Source organism: Mchenga conophoros, linkage group LG3 (assembly GCF_057382185.1).
Source record: "Mchenga conophoros isolate Kocher_MC1m ecotype Shallow Benthic linkage group LG3, M_conophoros_male_GT1.1, whole genome shotgun sequence".
NCBI classification, from domain to species: domain Eukaryota; kingdom Metazoa; phylum Chordata; class Actinopteri; order Cichliformes; family Cichlidae; genus Mchenga; species Mchenga conophoros.
Genome location: NC_140528.1, coordinates 50,444,940 through 50,463,831, shown reverse-complemented (window position 1 = coordinate 50,463,831; position 18,892 = coordinate 50,444,940). Strand labels below are relative to the sequence as shown.

At 38.3% G+C, this 18,892-nt stretch overlaps 2 protein-coding genes across 3 annotated transcripts; both read left to right on the top strand.

Moving 5' to 3' along the window:
- The first annotated feature begins 49 nt into the window (after positions 1 to 49).
- Positions 50 to 7,782, top strand: LOC146579252 (endonuclease domain-containing 1 protein-like). The gene is made up of 3 exons (XM_085269501.1): positions 50 to 89; positions 3,166 to 3,516; positions 5,190 to 7,782. The coding sequence occupies exons 2-3, from the start codon at positions 3,184 to 3,186 to the stop codon at positions 5,913 to 5,915; spliced, it is 1,059 nt and encodes a 352-aa protein (XP_085125627.1). The 5' UTR covers positions 50 to 89; positions 3,166 to 3,183; the 3' UTR covers positions 5,916 to 7,782.
- A 6,590-nt stretch (positions 7,783 to 14,372) lies between these two features.
- Positions 14,373 to 18,326, top strand: LOC146579251 (protein-glutamine gamma-glutamyltransferase E-like). Of its 2 annotated transcripts, XM_085269500.1 has the most exons (5): positions 14,373 to 14,947; positions 15,684 to 15,858; positions 16,084 to 16,238; positions 16,538 to 16,671; positions 17,627 to 18,326. In XM_085269500.1, exons 2-5 carry the CDS (start codon positions 15,786 to 15,788, stop codon positions 17,775 to 17,777), a joined length of 513 nt encoding a protein of 170 aa, XP_085125626.1. In that variant the 5' UTR covers positions 14,373 to 14,947; positions 15,684 to 15,785; the 3' UTR covers positions 17,778 to 18,326. The 2 variants fall into 2 exon arrangements, with proteins under 2 accessions (XP_085125626.1, XP_085125625.1); XM_085269499.1 differs by having other exon boundaries at positions 14,373 to 15,858.
- Positions 18,327 to 18,892: the final 566 nt, after the last annotated feature.

Genomic DNA, 18,892 nt, shown 5'->3' with positions numbered 1-18,892 from the left:
ATTATTCGTATTTATGCAACCGAGGAAGCGTTCCCAGTTTCCACAGCCATTTTCACGTGACAGGAGTTTCAGTGATAATCTTGAGAGTGGTAAGTTAAGTCTTCTTGCTGATTATTCAGTGTATTTGTCCTTTTTTAATATTGTGTGTGTATTACATTTAAAATGTAATCTTTAATCCTCTTGAATTCTCGCAGCTTTTTATATTTATGTGGACAAAGAATGAAATCATTCACCAATGCTAGAGAATTATATTTCAAAGCATTTACAAACTTTTGTGACGGCATTTTAGCTCATTGTCATGGTCGCCGAAGAATGAATGAGAAATGCAAAATCAGAACAAAGTATTTTATGGGTATAAATATTTAACTATTAAATATATAAAAAATTTAACTTAAGGTAAATCATATACATGTAATGTTAAAATGCATATATACTTCAAATTATCATTCAAATGAAAATGTATTAAATTGAACACTGATGAAGTTGGTCTGAACAAAGAATTTACCTAATTAGAATATGTTGAACAGGAACAGATTATTAGTGTTTTGAAAACAACACATTCGGATGACAGATGAATATTTAATATTTATGAAGAAACATGAACTGACTTGAGGTGGTGTTTGTAGGCTGTATGCTCGCTATGTGACTTCCACCTAAATACTAAGAAAGTAACTGAGCATTGAGCGTCTCCATTAGTTACAGTTGCTATGCTTGTCAACATTTGAATCGTGGACTATTTATATATACTATTTATATAGTGCTTTTAAACACAGACATTCAACTTTCATGAAAAAGAAACTAGCCCATTTTGAAAGTGATGGCAGAAACACTTTGTAAAAATGTTGGGACAGGAGCAAAAATAAATCCTGGAAAAGTAAGTGGAAAATGAAACCGTAGCAGAAGCGTTTTGCAAATAATAAGATTAACTGGCAGCAAGTCAGTAACATGTTCGGGTATAAAAACATAAGCTTAGAGAGGCAGTGCTTCAGAGTAGTTCACCAATCTACAAAAAAGTAACTCTACAAAGTGCGGACAGTTTTCCTCATCTGAACATTGCCAAGACTTTAAATACCTCATCATGTATAGTGCAAAATATCAAAAGATTCAGAGAATCTGAAGAAATCTCTCTGCAGAAGGGAGAAGGCTGAAAATCAGTACTGGATGCCTGTGAGCATCGTGCCCTCAGGCGGCACCGCATTAAAGAACAGGCATGAATGTGGCATAGAAATAACATTTTCACAAATCATTTTCTGGTAACACAGGTCAGTGTGCCATCCATAAATGCAAGTCTCCTTCATTCAAATATAAACCATATATGATTTTAAAAAAAAAGCCACCATCTTCTCATCTAAAAGGGTCTGAAGCAAAGTGGAAAACTGTTCTGTGGGGACAATGAATTGAAACTCTATATATAATTTGAAAAACACTGACCCTGTAACCTCTAAAGAGCAGAGAGACCATTCGCCTTGCTATCAGACAGTTCCAAAGCCTACAGCTCTGATGGATACCAATTGGTATCCAGTGATGTATTAGTGCCTATGGAATTGGCAGCTTGCACATCTGGAAAGGCATCAACAATGGTGAAAGATATATACAGGTCAGATAAATATCCACTCCCATTCAGATGTCTTTTTTAGGGAAGGTCTTGCATATTTCAGCAAAAAGGCACAATACATCTATTACAACAGCATGGCTTCACAGTAGAAGAGTCTGGGTGCTGAATTGGCCTGCCTGCAGTCCAGACCTTCTGGGAACTGAAAAGATTTGGAGTATCATAAAATGAAAAATGCGGCAAAGAAGACCCTGGACTGCTGAGCAGCTAAAATCCAACATCAGACAAGACAGTGAGATAACATTACTCTCCCCAAATTCCAATAATTGTTGTCCTCAGTTCGCAGAATTGACAGGGAAGTAAATAAAAGTTTTTTGAAACATGCTGCTGCCATCAAATTCAAAATGAGTTAATATTTTTTTAATTGTGATTTTCTTTCCCCCTTTAAACATTTGATATGTTTCTATGTTATATTTAGAATAAATACAAATTCAAATTTTATTTTATTTGTCACGTACACAGTCATACACAGTACGATATGTAGTGAAATGCTTGGACAACTGCTCGTGACCTAAAGAAAACAAAAAAGGAAAAGGCTATGAATAAGATAGGAAATAAATATGAAAAATTAAAAAGGGTAAATTTAACTAGGAAGGAATAAAATATAAATTAAGGTTAAAAATGAAATAACTGTACAACACAAATTAGAATGAAGGGTAAATTTAACTGGGAAGAATAAGATAAAATATATAAATTAAAGTTGAAAATAAAATAACTGTACAACAAAATACACAATACACAATATAGAACTATATAAGAATGTATGAAGAAATCTAAATATAAATAAATATATACACAATAACAGCAGCTGTACAAGTATTAACCGGAAATGAAGAATATAGTGACCAGTGTTGTGCAAAAAAAAAATAAATCACCAAGTCACTTCGCCAGTTTAGGAATGAAATGACGTAGGACCTTCAAACTGATACCACAGGTGTATCTATTAAAAATCTCGGACGAGTTTGAATCTCATTGACCTTGATGTCACAGTATCAGAGGTGAGAGTAAGTTTTCTGAAACTCTTGTGAAAGTGATAAGGTGACAAAAGATGTTGAAATTGTTACCACAGGTGTGTCTACTGGTGCTCTATAAGCCACCTGTAACCACATATTAAAACAGTACCTTATTCTATGCAAGTAAGCAGTATACTTTAGAATGTTTTCTGCCAGCAATGAATGACTTAATATCCGTCATCATAACTGTTTATTTCACTTGCTTACACCACCCTTCAACTTCTTTTTAAGCCAAAGCACACTCTCTGAGAAAGACCTACTTTGTACTTACAGGCCTTCCAAGAAAGGAAGGCCTGTAAGTACACAGTCTGCAAATGCAGAGAAGTAGAATCACAATGGCTCATTAAATGCAAGATCACTGCAGCTTGATGTTATCGTTTCCACTTATGCAACCCTTGTACATATCTGTTGTAGAATCGAGACCTCCTGTTGTCATTATGTGTAGGCTAGCATTACTCCTCTACACAGGTTGTTCAGTCTTGTCCAAAAATTTTAAGGTGTATTGCTGATGAGTTTTTTTGTTTTTTCATCTGACCACAGGACACATCTCAGTTGAGGATGTCATCAATACAAACCTGTTTCCTGTCCATCCCTGCCCTGCTCTTCCTAGTCCTTCCAATAGATCCCACTTTAGCTGAAGTGGTCACATCAGTATCAATCTGTAAACAATTTCTTCTTGAGGAAACTCCCCCTCAGGTCCCTGGTGTCTTGGAAAGTGGAAATATCCTGAACCAGAACCAGTACAAGCCTATATGCCAGACTTATAAGAACAAGAGAAGGTTTTTAACTCTCTATGACATCAAGAACAAGATTCCAGTATTTTCTGCATACAAGTACATTGGAGACGTAGAAATAAAGCGACCCCGCAGTCATTGGCAGATAGAGCCACAGGTAGGTCTCACAGACTGTAAATCAAACTTTTATTTATATCTTACAATGTGCTACTGTACAGGGTGGGCCATTTATATGGATACACCATAATAACATGGGAATGGTTGGTGATATTAAAGTCCTGTTTGTGGCACATTAGTATATGTGAGGGGGCAAACTCCTCAAGATGGGTGGTGACCATGGTGGCCATTTAGAAGTCGGCCATCTTGGATACAACTTCTGTTTTTTCAATAGGAAATGTCACAAGAAAAACAATGGTGTGCTTGGTTTCAACGTAACTTTATTCTTTCATGAGTTATTTACAAGTTTCTGACCACTTATAAAATGTGTTCAATGTGCTGCCCATTGTGTTGGATTGTCAATGCAACCCTCTTCTCCCACTCTTCACACACTGATAGCCATCCAGTATCCGTAGTTTCAGGTGCTGCACATCTCGTATCTTCACACCATAGACAATTGCCTGTAGATGAACCCAAAGATAAAAGTCTAAGGGGGTCAGATCGGGAGACCTTGGGGGCCATTCAACTGGCCCACAATGACCAATCCACTTTCCAGGAAACTGTTCATCTAGGAATGCTCGGACCTGGCACCCATAATGTGGTGGTGCACCATCTTGCTGGAAAAACTCAGGGAACGTGCCAGCTTCAGTGCACAAAGAGGGAAACACATCATCATGTAGCAATTTCAAATATCCAGTGGCCTTGAGGTTTCCATTGATGAAGAATGGACCCACTATCATTGTATCCCATATACCACACCAAACCATCACTTTTGTTGTTCCAACAGTCTTGGAGGGATCCATCCAATGTGGGTTAGTGTCAGACTAATAGCCGTGGTTTTGTTTGTTAACTTCACCATTCACATAAAAGTTTGCCTCATCACTGAACAAAATCTTCTGCGTGAACTGAGGGTCCTGTTCCAATCTTTGTTTTGCCCATTCTGCAAATTCTGTGCGCTGATCTGGGTCATCCTCGTTGAGATGCTGCAGTAGCTGGAGTTTGAAAGGGTGCCATTTGTGAGTAGCTAATATCCGCTGAAGGGATGTTCGACTAATGCCATACTCCAGTGACATGCGGCGAGTGCTACGCTGTGGGCTCTTGCTGAATGACGCTAGGACAGCCACTGATGTTTCTTCATTAGTGACAGTTTTCTTGCGTCCACATTTTGGCAAATCCAACACTGAACCAGTTTCACGAAACTTAGCAAGCAGTTTGCTAACTGTAGCATGGGAGATGGGTGGTCTTGCAGGGTGTCTTGCCTTGAAATCTGCTGCAATGACCCGGTTACTGCGTTCACCAGATATCAACACAATTTCGATCCGCTCCTCACGGACATGTCAATGGCTGTGAACAAAGAGAAACTTGTAAATAACTCATGAAATAATAAAGTTACGTTGAAACCAAGCACACCGTTGTTTTTCTTGTGACGTTACCAATAAGTTTGATGTGTCACATGGCCCTCTTCCTATTGAAAAAACAAAAGTTGTATCCAAGATGGCCGACTTCTAAATGTCCACCATGGTCACCACCCATCTTGAGGAGTTTGCCCCCTCACATATACTAATGTGCCACAAACAGGACTTTAATATCACCAACCATTCCCATTTTATTACGGTGTATCCATATAAATGGCCCACCCTGTATATTCATAACTAACTGTAAGCCTCTTTGCAGCTTGAGAATGAAAATGACAGCAATAACATGAGGAGAAAAGACAAAGAGAAGATCTACAATCACCAGGCTGTAGACACTGATTTCAAATCCAATGGAACATATGACAAAGGTCACATATTTCCAAGCTCTCATGCATTCACTAAAGATGACAAAATGGCTACTTTCACCCTGACCAACATTGTTCCACAAGCAAGAACTTTCAACCAGGGAAGCTGGAACAAAATGGAGAGGTGCATCAAATGTGTTATGGACAAATACTGCAAAAATAGCAGTGGTGTCACTGAAGTTTTTGTGGTAACTGGAGCACAACCCAGCTCTAACAACATCCTCAACAACAAGATTAACATTCCCTCCATGCTCTGGTCGGCATTCTGCTGCTACAGCTCCAACATGGACATGTGGATCGCTAGCGCACACTGGGGCGAAAATGTTCCAGATGAATCTAAACACAAATATCTACAGACCAAGACTCTGTCAGAACTGCACAACAAACTGAGGACAGCAGACTCTGAGTTTAACATGTTTCCTGGAACACAGTGTCCTCTACACAAGACTGTCTCACAGTTTTACCCAGATATCAAAAACTGCTTCTGCCCCTCATCCATATCAACCACTTCTGCCCCTAGCAATTTAACAACTCCCACTCCACCTTCTGGTTCAACCACATTACAACTGACCCCCACGCTTCAAATTCTACTCCTAACACATCTGTTTCTCTACTTTTAACACCTTCTATTAGCTCTATGTCAGATTGGTGACCTGACCTGGGTGTTCCCCACCTCTCGCCCTATGGTAGCTGGGATAGGCTCCAGTGCAACCATTGACCCTATTTAACATAAGAAGAAGAGAATGGATGGATAGATGGATGAATTCCCATGATGCACTTCATCGTGTTTCTTCTTCAGTCACCATTTTCACTTGCTATGGGATTATTCACCCCCACTGCAGATGCCTCCATGCTGCTACATCGTCAAAAACCGGCTCTCCCATTTGAACATCTGCCTTGCTTACTATGATCTGGCTCTCCAGTTACTACATCTACTCCTCTTACTATGATGGGCTTTTATCTACAACATCATTCAACATCAGAATTTTAACTCAATATCTGACCTTGTGATTGTGACATTTGAAACATCAGGCTCAGTTTTCTCTCTGAACTTTGCCCCTAGAGGGACTAATACTGTGCAGACCAAGGATAGATAGAGCTGATTACAATAAACAATGCAAATATTTTCATTAATCTCTAGAACTGATTTCGGGAAACTTGAGATTCAGTATCTTGCCCAATGAAGAATGACAATAGCAATGCAAACAGAACTAGTAAATATGAACAATTAGTGATAAATTCAGACAGATTTATCAAGGTAACACAAGAACATTCACTGCCTGGACTAGCATATGGATGCTATGCACCACGGGGAATGCAAAGATACAGTTAGAAACAACTCCCCTCAACAAAAATGCACAGGTCTTGCAATAAACTGATAGCAACAAAGGTTGCGACAGCTAATAAACGTATTAATACTCTCAGCTGCTTCATAAACGCACAGAAGGAAATGCCCACTGCATGGTAAGCCTCACAATGACTAGTTAAATTGGCTGCTGTAGCGAGAAGGGTAACCAGTCATGAGATGGTGATTAGGTTTTTCACCACAAGGTGTCACTGCTATTTAAAAATTATTCTGTGAAAAGTGATCATTGTTTTTCCAGCTAACTTCATTATTGGCCCATTTATTCACCTGATTCTTCCTGCTCTTGTTCAAACTTGTACAATGTTTTAAATCTGCACCACTGATTCATCCTCTTTAAAGACAGCTTGCTGTCTTTAACAGTCTCATTATTTACTTGACTTGTTTATATGCGGATTTCTCCAAAACATGTGTTGATCACAGTTATTGACAGAATGGTATGATAAGTATTGTTTTGACTTGTGCAGGACTCGTATGTGTCACTTTTTCACAGAACATCATCTTCAAGATCTGGCGATAAACCAAATTGGCCAGCAGGTGTCACACAAAGCACCGTGTGGATCTTTTCTTTGGTGTTAGATCAATAAAACCAACTGTCAAGAAAAATATAATTGCTTTTTCCTAATTATGATTACATTCACAGATTTTCATTTTTATATGTATTTATATTCTCTATGTTTTATACAAGTAGTTTTTGCCAGGCCTGCAGCGCCTGTTTTGATCTATTTGATCAAAACTATTTGATTATTGTGTGCATGCAGTTTGTTTCAGTTTCAGTTGCTTCTCTTTTTTTCCCTTATTTTAATCTTTTGTCTTTTACTTTTTTGTCTTTTACTTATTATTGTAGGTGGTTATTTGTTTTAGTTTTCTCTTTGATCATTGTCTCTAGGATTCTAAAAATGTGATTTTTGAGTTTAACAAATTTATTACATGAAATTCCAGTCATGTCAACGCAAATGCTTCACTGACTATTCACAGAACAACACAACAATTTACGGTATATGTCACATGTCATATAATTTTATGTAAAGGTAAAGGTAACAGTGGTCGCCATGGTAATCAGAGTAAGCTGGGCGAGTGGCTCCAGCAGATGCCAGGACCAAGATCCAAGATCTCTGTCCAGAGGAGCGCAGTCCTAGGAACAGCAAAGGTACTCCACTGTTAGAGGACCCGACCTTAAAGGATAAAGACCATATTTTAAGTATTTCATTAATCATTTTCCTATTTGATTTATTTTCCCTTTAATTAAACTGGACATCACTTTAAATACTTCTAAATTTGAAATGTCATATTAAAGAATCTCTGATAACAATGAATTAAAATTCCAGTTTTAGTGGCATTCGAAGGATGTCTCGCTGTTCTCACCTCACTGTACCCTCACCTGCTAAAACTTAATACAAGCTGCTATGAAATTAAACAACCTAGAAGATAACATAAAATAGCATGTGTTTTCTGACATAACTGAAATCTAATCTTTACGAAAAATCGGATAGTGTTACACACATAACTATGTGTTATCTGAAAATGCACAGGTGTGCACTTATGCAGAAACATTTCAGAGACACACCCAATGAGATAAAGAACAAAAAGGTTTGCAAAACAAAAAGTATCACCTGATGCAGAGTTAAGACGACCCAGCTCCAATAATAGATCATATTTAAGCAAAGCAGCAGCTTGTTGTGCATTTAAATATTATCAGCTGTGTTATAACCATTGTGACAAAATGGTAAATTGAGAGCTAATTTACCTTTGCCACATCAATAGCAATCATGAAAGTGGGGTTTTGTTATGGGAATTTTGGCATTACAGTTTTTCTGGTTTAAGATTTTTCATTGAGGTTATTTGTTGTTAACAATGAAAACTGTAATTAACAACTGCCAACTGTTAACACTAGATTGCTTTTAGAGTCAGCTGTGTACTGCTTGGTACAGAGACACAAGTTCCAATATTCTATTCTATTCTATTTTGGGGCCATGAAAGGCTTTAAAAGTATAATCCTAAAATCAGTTCTTAAACAAATGGGCAGTTGGTGCAGAGTCATTAAAACCGGTGTAATATCCCCACATTTCTTGGGCAATTACAGCGACTGAGAATAAAAGGATCATTAATCATATGAGTGTCAGCAAAACTCACAGTATTAGGCTAATAATAATAATAATAATAATAAAAAATAAAAATAATAATTTTAGTTATAGTTTTTGTAACATTTTAAAACACGTAAAACTCTTCTGAATCTGGATTTAAAAAACACAAAATAAATGTACTGTATGGATCCCAACAGGGGATCAAATAATTATTTAATAATAATAATTGTGGTTTGTAGTCTAAAGTGCTTTGGGTGATCGGTGATGCTAGAAAAGCTCAAGTTAAAAATTTGTTTGCTGTTTTTAACCCTGTTTGGTTTGGTGGTTTTGGTTTCCGGCAGATTGAAATGGTTGCCTGTATTTCATATGGAAAATGGCAGCTGAAGACTTGCTTGCAGCTTGCACAATTTCATAGTGATTGGTGGTTGCCAGAGGGTTACTGGTCTCTGGACCTGTCCGACTGGCTCATTTGCACAGTGAATGCTAGTTGTGCTCTTTACTCATCTATGAGTTTGATGGCATCTGCAGCAAAAAGAATTCATGTGATATAATCAGCTACATAATGCCAACTGTTGGAGACTAAAGCAGTCCCTTTCCCTTTTCTGAGCTGGTATCTAAAAAATGTTATCTAATTCTAATCAGTCTCACTTGGTTGGCAGTTTTAAATGATCTGCCTTTCAAAGAAATGTCCCAAAAACCTGTTTCAGCAGGAATTGTATCTCTTTAAGTATGCCAGGCTCTTTAAAAGGCAGGAACCTATAGTGTTTGCTACTCTGTTTTCAGAGCTGAGCTGTTGCTTTCCAAACCTGCGATCGTTGTGATCCCTCCAGTAACTGGCATGATGGCAAACAGTGAGTATAAATTATAAATGGTAAATGGCCTGTATTTATATAGCGCTTTACTAGTCCCTAAGGACCCCAAAGCGCTTTACATATCCAGTCATCCACCCATTCACACACTGGTGATGGCAAGCTACATTGTAGCCACAGCCACCCTGGGGCGCACTGACAGAGGCGAGGCTGCCGGACACTGGCGCTACCGGGCCCTCTGACCACCACCAGTAGGCAACGGGTGAAGTGTCTTGCCCAAGGACACAACGACCGAGACTGTCCAAGCCGGGGCTCGAACCGGCAACCTTCCGATTACAAGGCGAACGCCCAACTCTTGAGCCACGATCGCCCCATACATTTTATTTTTTTAATTATAAATATATATAAATGACCTGACAACTAGAAAAAGGTTGAACAAGAATCATTTGTCTGAAATTACAAAAAAAAAAAATTAAAAGAAATTAAAAATTTGAAAATTCTGGTTCAAATTTTTGACAATATATATAAAGGACCTCATGAGAGCCGTACAACAGTGAGTCTCTACAGCCATCTGTAAAACATGGTGAACGCTCTGACCTGATTCAGGGCTGCACTTTAGCCAGTGATGTTGGAGATCTTGCTAAAATTGATGGAATTATGAGTTATGCTCAATCAGATTTTGATCCACCATGCAATATCTGTCTGTAAATTTCTGGAAAAGTTCCTTTTTTAGAATGACGATGATCCCTAACACACTACCAATGTAGTGTGTTGACAAGGAACAGAATAGAAGGCAGCCGACATTCAAAAAAGATGTTTGAATGACTGAAGAGAGCAGGCAGTTTTGAAGAATAAAGTTGGTCACACCAGCTACAACTTAGAGTTGTACAAACTCTGTTTTTGCCTTATATCCTATATTTCCATGTGCTTGTACACAATTTAATAAATTGCTACATTTATTTACCATTTTCCCAGTAAAATATTAAAAAAACAAAACAAGAGGTGGGTAGAGACTTTCACACTGTACTGTAATAATAGTCCAGCAACAGATAATAAATCCATTGCTGATATGTTTATTAACACTTGTTTATCTTCAGGACATCAATGTGTGGTGTCGAGTAACTTTGCACTTTTTTCAGATATTTTTCAGTTCTATTTCATTACATTCAGTTTGATTTATATATTTTATTTATTTGCACAGGGTAAAAATATTTCCACACAAATGCTTGTAAATAAGGCCCAATTATTCCAATCACATTACCGTACACTTCAATGCACATATTTCCCTTCTTCCTAGCTAAACATAAAGAAATCACAGGTAGCTCAATGCTTTCACACAGTACTACTGTTATTAGTCCACCAAGAGAAAAAAGATACATTGATAAGAAAAATTAAATTGAAGCCTTTTGTGCTTGGCTTTCATCATCATTTTCACTTTTTCAGAGAGTTTTCCCGACAGTTAAAGTTTGCAGTCAGACATGAATCCAGATGAGTTTGATATTCTGTGAATGAATACCAGACGACAAACAACCATATCACCAAACCAGCCGTACACCAACTAGTTCGACTTAAACAAATAAACTTTATTTTCAGTTATTATCAAACTGTCAGTGTGATGAGTTTATACAAATCAATTGAATTGAATTTTATTAAATTTTATTTCCATATTGCCAAATCACATTGATACTCATCTCAAGGCACTTTATTCTTTGCACACTTTATATTGAAAGGTAAAAAGCCTAAAAAAACACTGAGAGGAAAAACACCCCAATAAGCAGACAACCCCCTATGAGCAAGCACTAGTTGACAGTAGGAAGAAGAACTCCCTTTTAACAGAAAGTAGTAAGTAGGTCAGATCCTGTAATTACAAAAAAAAGGGATATAAAGGGAAACAAAATGCTATCACTTAGGGAAAGCACAGGGGACGTATCGACCAGTAAATCAACAGCTTTACACTGAGCTCTGTCTTCACCACAACAGACCGGTGCGACATCTGCATCACTGCAGCTGTGACCATGAAGCATTTGTCAACTGAAACATATTCCATGATCTCTTGTCTTATCTTGTCTCTCATTTCACCCCTTTCTTTGCTTCACCTGGAAATAAACGTGTTGCTATACAGAGAAATTGCTGTGGGGCAGTATACAGATTCAACAAGGCTGTTGGTTCCAAACAATTCAAATTTACTGACCTACGCACGGTGCTGAGAGCAAAATAGGTTTGTACACATTTCATAAATCTGACAGTATTTTTATATGGTGGCATATTTTTATTTTTTGCACAGGGTAAGAACGTTCCCACACAAATGTTAGTAAATGAGGCCCAATTTTTCCTAACACACCAGTGCTGTGCACAGACGTTTAAAGGGGCGGGTGTTCAAAGTTAAAAAGTGGCACAGAGAACCAGGCTGAATATGAAAGACCCACATTCATCAAGAATCTAATATGGAATTACATTATGCTATATCGCTGTCATTAGGTGGGGACAATGCAAAGCAAACGTAGCATATGTGTTACCTGATGGGTACAATGTTGCTGCTGCTCCTGCTGCTGATAGTGCTGGAGGGCAGGGCTGTGCTGATCTGAGACTGTAGACATTAAAAAGTGCACAGGAGAAATGGTAGCTGATTAAACAAGTGTTATGAGATAATAATAAAATGCAAAGATTGGTGACAGTGCTTGGAACCATAAGGCAACAGATTTAAAAAACTGTGGGAAATGAACTGAAACTGGAATATTACTAGGGAAAAACAAATGGGTGGTCATGGTAGGGTAACAATGTAGCAAAAAAAATCTATACACATAAAACATGCACACATACACACGTGTGCATACAGTGACATTTTGGTGTCACTTTGATGGACAGAGCTACAGAGCCATGACACCCTCATCCAGTTAGCTAGCGGCTAATGACCACCACTACTTGTGCAGTTAATAAAAGTACGGCTAATGTTTTGTTGCACTGTTGCACACACAGTGTGCTCATTTGTTTCAATTCGTCAGTTGCCACAAGAAAACTTAACAACGTGTACACAAAAAATGTGCATACTCTTTGCGAGCTCGTTCCCGGCTCGTAACCAGCGCCCTCTGCCATCAAGGGTGAGCATTGGTTTATGGTCATCATGTGACTGATGCAAGCCAGATCCTTTTATTTAGTAAAATGTAAATGTTACTGTTGATGGGTACAGGCAGGGGAAGGTGCTCAAATCCCTGCTTCCCTTTTGATGCCTTATATCATCTATTTCATCGATTTGTACGTTTTCACACAATTCAATGCACATATTTCCCTTTTTCCTAGCTAAACATAAAGAAACTACAGGTAGCTCAATGCTTTTACACAGTACTACTGTATTATTAGTCCACCAAGAGAAAAAAATATATAAATTGATAAAAAATAAAAAATGATTAAAGCCTTTTGTGCTTGTAAAATGGTCTGTATTTGTATAGCGCTTTACTTGGTCCTAAGGACCCCAAAGCGCTTTACACTATACACAATCATTCACACACTGGTGATGGCAAGCTACAGTGTAGCCACAGCACTATCAGAGGCAAGGCTGCCGGACACTGGTGCCACCGGGCCCTCTGGTGGCGCTGGTGGTGCCTACTCTGACCACCACCAGTAGGCAACGAGTGAAGTGTCTTGCCCAAGGACACAACGACCGAGACTGTCGGAGCCGGGGCTCGAACCGACAACCTTCCGATTACAAGACGAACGCCCAACTCTTGAGCCACGATCGCCCCATCAATTGGCTTTCATCAGCAGGTGTTTATCTGGAGGGCATCAGGCTTAAAGCCATAGGCGTGGTGTGTGGTACATTTTCACTTTTTCAGAGATTTTTCCTGATAGTTAAAATATATAGTCAGAAATGAATCCAGATGAGTTTGATACTCTAAGAATGAATACCAGATGACAAACAACCATATCACCAAACCAGCTCAGCTACTTCTACTTAAACAGATAAACTTCAATTTTAATTACTGTCCAACTGTCAATGAAATGAATTAAAATTTAATAAAATTCAGTTCAACTGAATTTTATTAAATTTAATTCAGTTCTGTTTGTATTTATTTCTATATTGCCAAATCATAACAACTGTCATCTTAAGGTCAAACCACCAGTAGCACCAGGATCAGGGAGGGGCAGCTATGTGCTCCGACCAGTTGGTGGTGACGGGAGAAATGAAAGTTCACCGGGGTTGATTTAAAAGTGGAATTTAGTAATTTATGAATATTGATTGCTAATTGTTGATTCTCTAAAAAAAAAAAAAAAAAATCATCTTGTTCTCACAGATGTTTGAAAATAGTTGAAAATTATTAACTATTTTATATTTTTTCACAGTTTTCAAAAGCCCACAATATGTGAAAGGGGCACTAACAGGAAGTAAATAACAACTTAAAAAGAGGTCATTGCAGAGGAATTTATGATCAAAACTGAGATATTTTTGAGATAATTTGAATATTTTTGAATCCTAGAAGAGTTAAAAACAGTAAGATAAGAAACCTGTGACTCAAATGTCATCACTACCATTTCTGAATTATAACTTCCTGTAAAACTTCAAGCTTGCCAGTTAACAAAGGCTTTTCATGTCATACTTATAGTTGCTTTTGTGGCTCTCTAAGATAATTACATTTGTACTCATGTTGTGTTTTTTGTTGCAGGAATTAACAAGGTGAATTTTCACTGCGTGACTAACAACACTGCTCATCGCACCATTGAAATTACAAGAAAGCAGCTGATTGTTAGGCGTGGCCAGCCCTTCCTGCTGACCCTGGAAATGGTGCAGCCTTTCAGTGTCAGACAGTGTCCGTCAGCTCATCCAGATGCTGAGATGCAGCTTCGAAAACAGTCCAATCAGTGCAGTCAAAACAGTCCTACAGTTCCTGCTTTGCTGCGTTAGTCCACTTCTTCACAGTTTTTAATACAGGCTTGGCATGTTTGAGTTGTTGCCTTTAAACTGCAATAAGATGGACCAGGCAGTGATCAGAATATCCCAAGGCTGCCTGGGGGACAGAGCGAAATCTGCCGGGCTTACAACTTCATCGGGTGGACCGTGAAGCGGAGCTCTCAGGGAAAACAAAGGGTGGTGGAGTCTGCTTCTACATCAACGAAGGTTGGTGTACTGATGTCGCAGTGTTACAGAAATACTGCTGCTCAAACCTGGAAACTTTTTTCATCAACTGCAAACCATTTTATTCACTGCAGGAGTTTTGTTCCTTCATGCTGGTTGGAGTTTGCATCCCTCCTCAGGCCAATGCAAACAACGCACTGGCTGACCAGATTACCACCCTTGAAAGAAAATTCCTGGATTCCTTCACAATTGTCCTTGGGGATTCTAACAGAGCAAATCTAAACCATGAACTTTCTAAATATAGACAGCATATAGACTGCCCCACCAGGTACAACATTATATTGGAGCACTGTTACACTACTTTAAGACAGTATCTGGGATTCGCTGGGAAGAGAGCGGAGAGTGTACATTCACGAGGTGAATGGAGGGGAGTGTTGTGCGGAATCCCGGCTGATGTTACACCCCTGAAAACAGGGGGAAAGAATCACGAGAGTGATTATGACTTGCGTCTCTCGTGCAGTCGTTTATTGCAGTGAGGAGAACACGCGAAAGCCCCCTAGTGGAGAATAGAGACACTACAAATCGATCCAAGAAAAGGCTTACTAGCCGATCAGTGATGTATAGATTGCAGTTCTCTTAAGTAACATGAAAGCCATTAATATAACATGAAAAAATAACCTCTTAACCATTTTCTTACCATATTTACATTATTTGTCCTTATATGAACTGATATGAATTAGTATTAACTGAACAGTTTTATATGCAGTAGTCCTTCAACCTGTCACACTGATGTACAGGGTGGGCCATTTATATGGATACACCGTGGGAATGGTTGGTGATATTAAAGTCCTGTTTGTGGCACATTAGTATATGTGAGGGGACAAACTCCTCAAGATGGGTGGTGACCATGGTGGCCAATTAGATGTCGGCCATCTTGGATACAACTTTTGTTTTTTTTCAATAGGAAGAGGGTCATGTGACACATCAAACTTATTGGTAATGTCACAAGAAAAACACTGGTGTGCTTGGTTTCAACATAACTTTCAATGTAACTTCAACACCAGGAGACCAAGGCGATAAATGGCCAGGACATTAAACTGAGGCTCAAGCTGAGCAGTAAGGATCACACCAATAAGGTGTTGTCTGTCCGTGTCAACGCTCAGGCCATGAGGTACAACGGCAATCCAGCGGACAACATCCTGAACAAAGTGCAGCACGTGACACTTCTGTCTGGACAAGGTCTGCAGTTCTTATCTTACAATTTTGGTCAGCATTGTAATTTATTTGAAAAGAAAAAAAATAAATGATATAGATTTCTATGATTTGAGGCTGCTACTTCAAACTCCACCCCAAGTCTCAGAAATGAAAGAAATTAGAAAGAAACAAGAAATTAAAGTTTCCTGATGATACCATGAATCTCTGGATCAGTTCTCACATTCCTGCCTCTCACTGTATGTCCTACAGATGTGGCCATACCTATCCAGATCCCCTTTGCAGATTACAGTAAATATATGGTGAACTACGACAGCATAAAGGTTTCAGCAGTGGCCAGTGACAGTGATGAATACTACCAGACTGAGACCAACATCACCCTAGAGCAACCAGTCATCTCCATGAAGGTCATTAAAATCCAAATTTTGTGTGTAATATAAGGAAGTGCGTGATTTTATTACACAGGAAGTGAAAGCAGATTCAAACTAATGTCATTACTTGGTAACAAAGTATGTGTTCATGGTATACGGTAGACTGGCTGTGTGGCATGGCCTTACAACGATAACTGCTGATTGGTTATTTGACAGTCAAAAAAGCGTCACCTGAACTCAGTTGATGAACAGGTTCTATGAGATTCTGAAAATTCTGGACTTTGTTCTATAATTTGCTGCACATTAATGCTGTACTATATCTGTGCTTCTTTTAGGTTTTGTATCCAGTCCATGTGAACCATGAAATGACATTGGAGGTGGAATTTAAAAACCCGCTCAATGAGAGGCTGAGGAACTGCTCCCTGACAGTCATTGGATGTGGCCTTTTTAAATCAGACTATATACAAAGGTCAGTACTGAGACTTAACATACAATCTAACTCATTACAATCACAGGGTATAAGGAACAATGTGATTGTCTGGAGTTAATGATAATATTTCCCATCTTCAACCAGATGCTTTTTGTGAAACAGTAATTTGCTTTTTATGTGAGAGTTACAAAAACAAATATTGATTCTAGTCAGATTTCATTTCATCATCTCAGCGGTTCAATAATACTGGTTAAAAAAAACTCTTTATTTTCCTTGTACTCTGCCAGTTCACTCATTTTCATTTGGTTTAATATTGATGTTAATGCAGTAACCTCATTATGTAAAATATCTTTAAAACAACACTTTTAAACCATAAACTATTGATGCTTGTGTAAAGATGAAACAAATTCATGGAAATTTTCTTGTAACTTTAACTTATTTAATTCAAGCCATCGTTTGTCTGCCACGTGTCTGATATGTTGCCACAGAAAAAGAATTAAAAATCTTCAAAAAGGAAATAACGAGAGAAATAATCCATTAACTACTCATTTTTGTATACGTAGCCTTTTGTTTTGATTAAAGTTGTGTTTTTTCAAAGAATTGAAGTGGCCACAAAAGACTTTCAGATTTTGATTCATGCTGCATATTTTAGTGCTCCAAACAAATCTAAATTTTCTTTTTTTTCTCCAGTCTTCAAAAGAAAAGAAACATTTCTAACTTACAGTGCTATGTTGTTGGTAGTGCCACCAAGTGTTGTTCACCAATAAATAGTTCCAGCTCACAATTCCATTTTGCATAAAGATAAAAATAAAAAGAAACAGTATGCTAATCCTAATTACTGCTTACAGACTGCTTTTGTAAAGAGTTTAGCTAAAGCTAGGCAACCGTTTTCCTTTATTCCCCCCCCCAAGCTAAGTTGGCTTAACTAGCCTAGGTTCTCATCCAAACAGGGCTTGAAGTAAAATAAAAAATAATAATGTTTTTCTATTTACAGTGACCTGGGTGAGGTAGAGCCAAAGGCCACACTGAAGCTCAAGATTACCACGACTCCCTACAGAGCTGGACTGAAGACCGTGGTTGCTGACTTCGACTGCAGCAGCTTCAGAGACATAAAGAGCTCCTGCATCGTTGACGTTAAACCATGAAGCTCTGGTTTCATTTACAGCTCCCTCTGTGTTTCTGTTTCTTTATTTAGTTTAAACTGGGATAGATTAATCTACTACACCTTGTTATAACTATCATCCACAGTAACGTTACTATCCATAGTCAAGGTTTTGTTTGTTTTTTTTCCCACTGGCTGAGATATAATCAAGTAGATTTTTTATTTCAAAGATGCAAACTGCCCAACATTTTCGGGGATATGCTTTGGGACTAACAGTTACCATAATTAATAATTAATGAGTAATGTAATCATTTTAATAAAAGAAGAGGGAGAAAACCGATTTCCTGATATTGCTTTGTAGCTTTTCTCTGTTTGTGCATTAATTATTATTGGGTTTAAATGATTGTGGGAAAATTATGAAGCTGTATTTTATGACAAGTTCTAAATATATAGCTCATCTCTTATACAAATTTGAGTAACAGTGATGGACCACCTCCTCCCCATCTCCTGTCCTAAATCCTGTCACCACTCAGATTCTGTTCTGCCATGATGGGTCAAATAAATAAATAAATTTCTCCATCTCAATAAATAATGTTCAGATTTAATGGCTATCAAAAGCATATGGTTGAGGTGCACCACCTCCACTCTGTGCCCTTCTCCCACACTCTCAGCAGCAAACACTCACACCCGGTAAATCACGACTATCATATAATTTGGAACAGTTATGATTGGAACATGCAGGTTTATGCTGGGAAACCTGCAGACTGTGTTCCTGAAAAGAACCAAGTGAAGTTTGTAGATGATGATTGCACAGCTCAGGGATACAGGGTAGTGTGAGCTGTATCAGAAGCAGAAGCAAGTATAACAACAGATAATTTCCTCCATACACATACACTTCTGTGTTTACTTTATGTGACTGTATAAGAATTGGTTTTTATTTAAAAACAACAGTTTCTCCACTGTGGCAGGTCGTAGGCGATTTCTTTTTTGGACAATATTTCCCCTGCTTTTGAAAACACTCGCTCACAGGGCACAGATGAGGCAGGGTACACAGGTATGTCAGTGCTAACTTGTATAAGTGAGGGTAGACATATTTTTGTCTCTCCCAATATTTAAGGGGGTCCTCCAGCCTTCCAATATTTGGCTCCATCATGTACC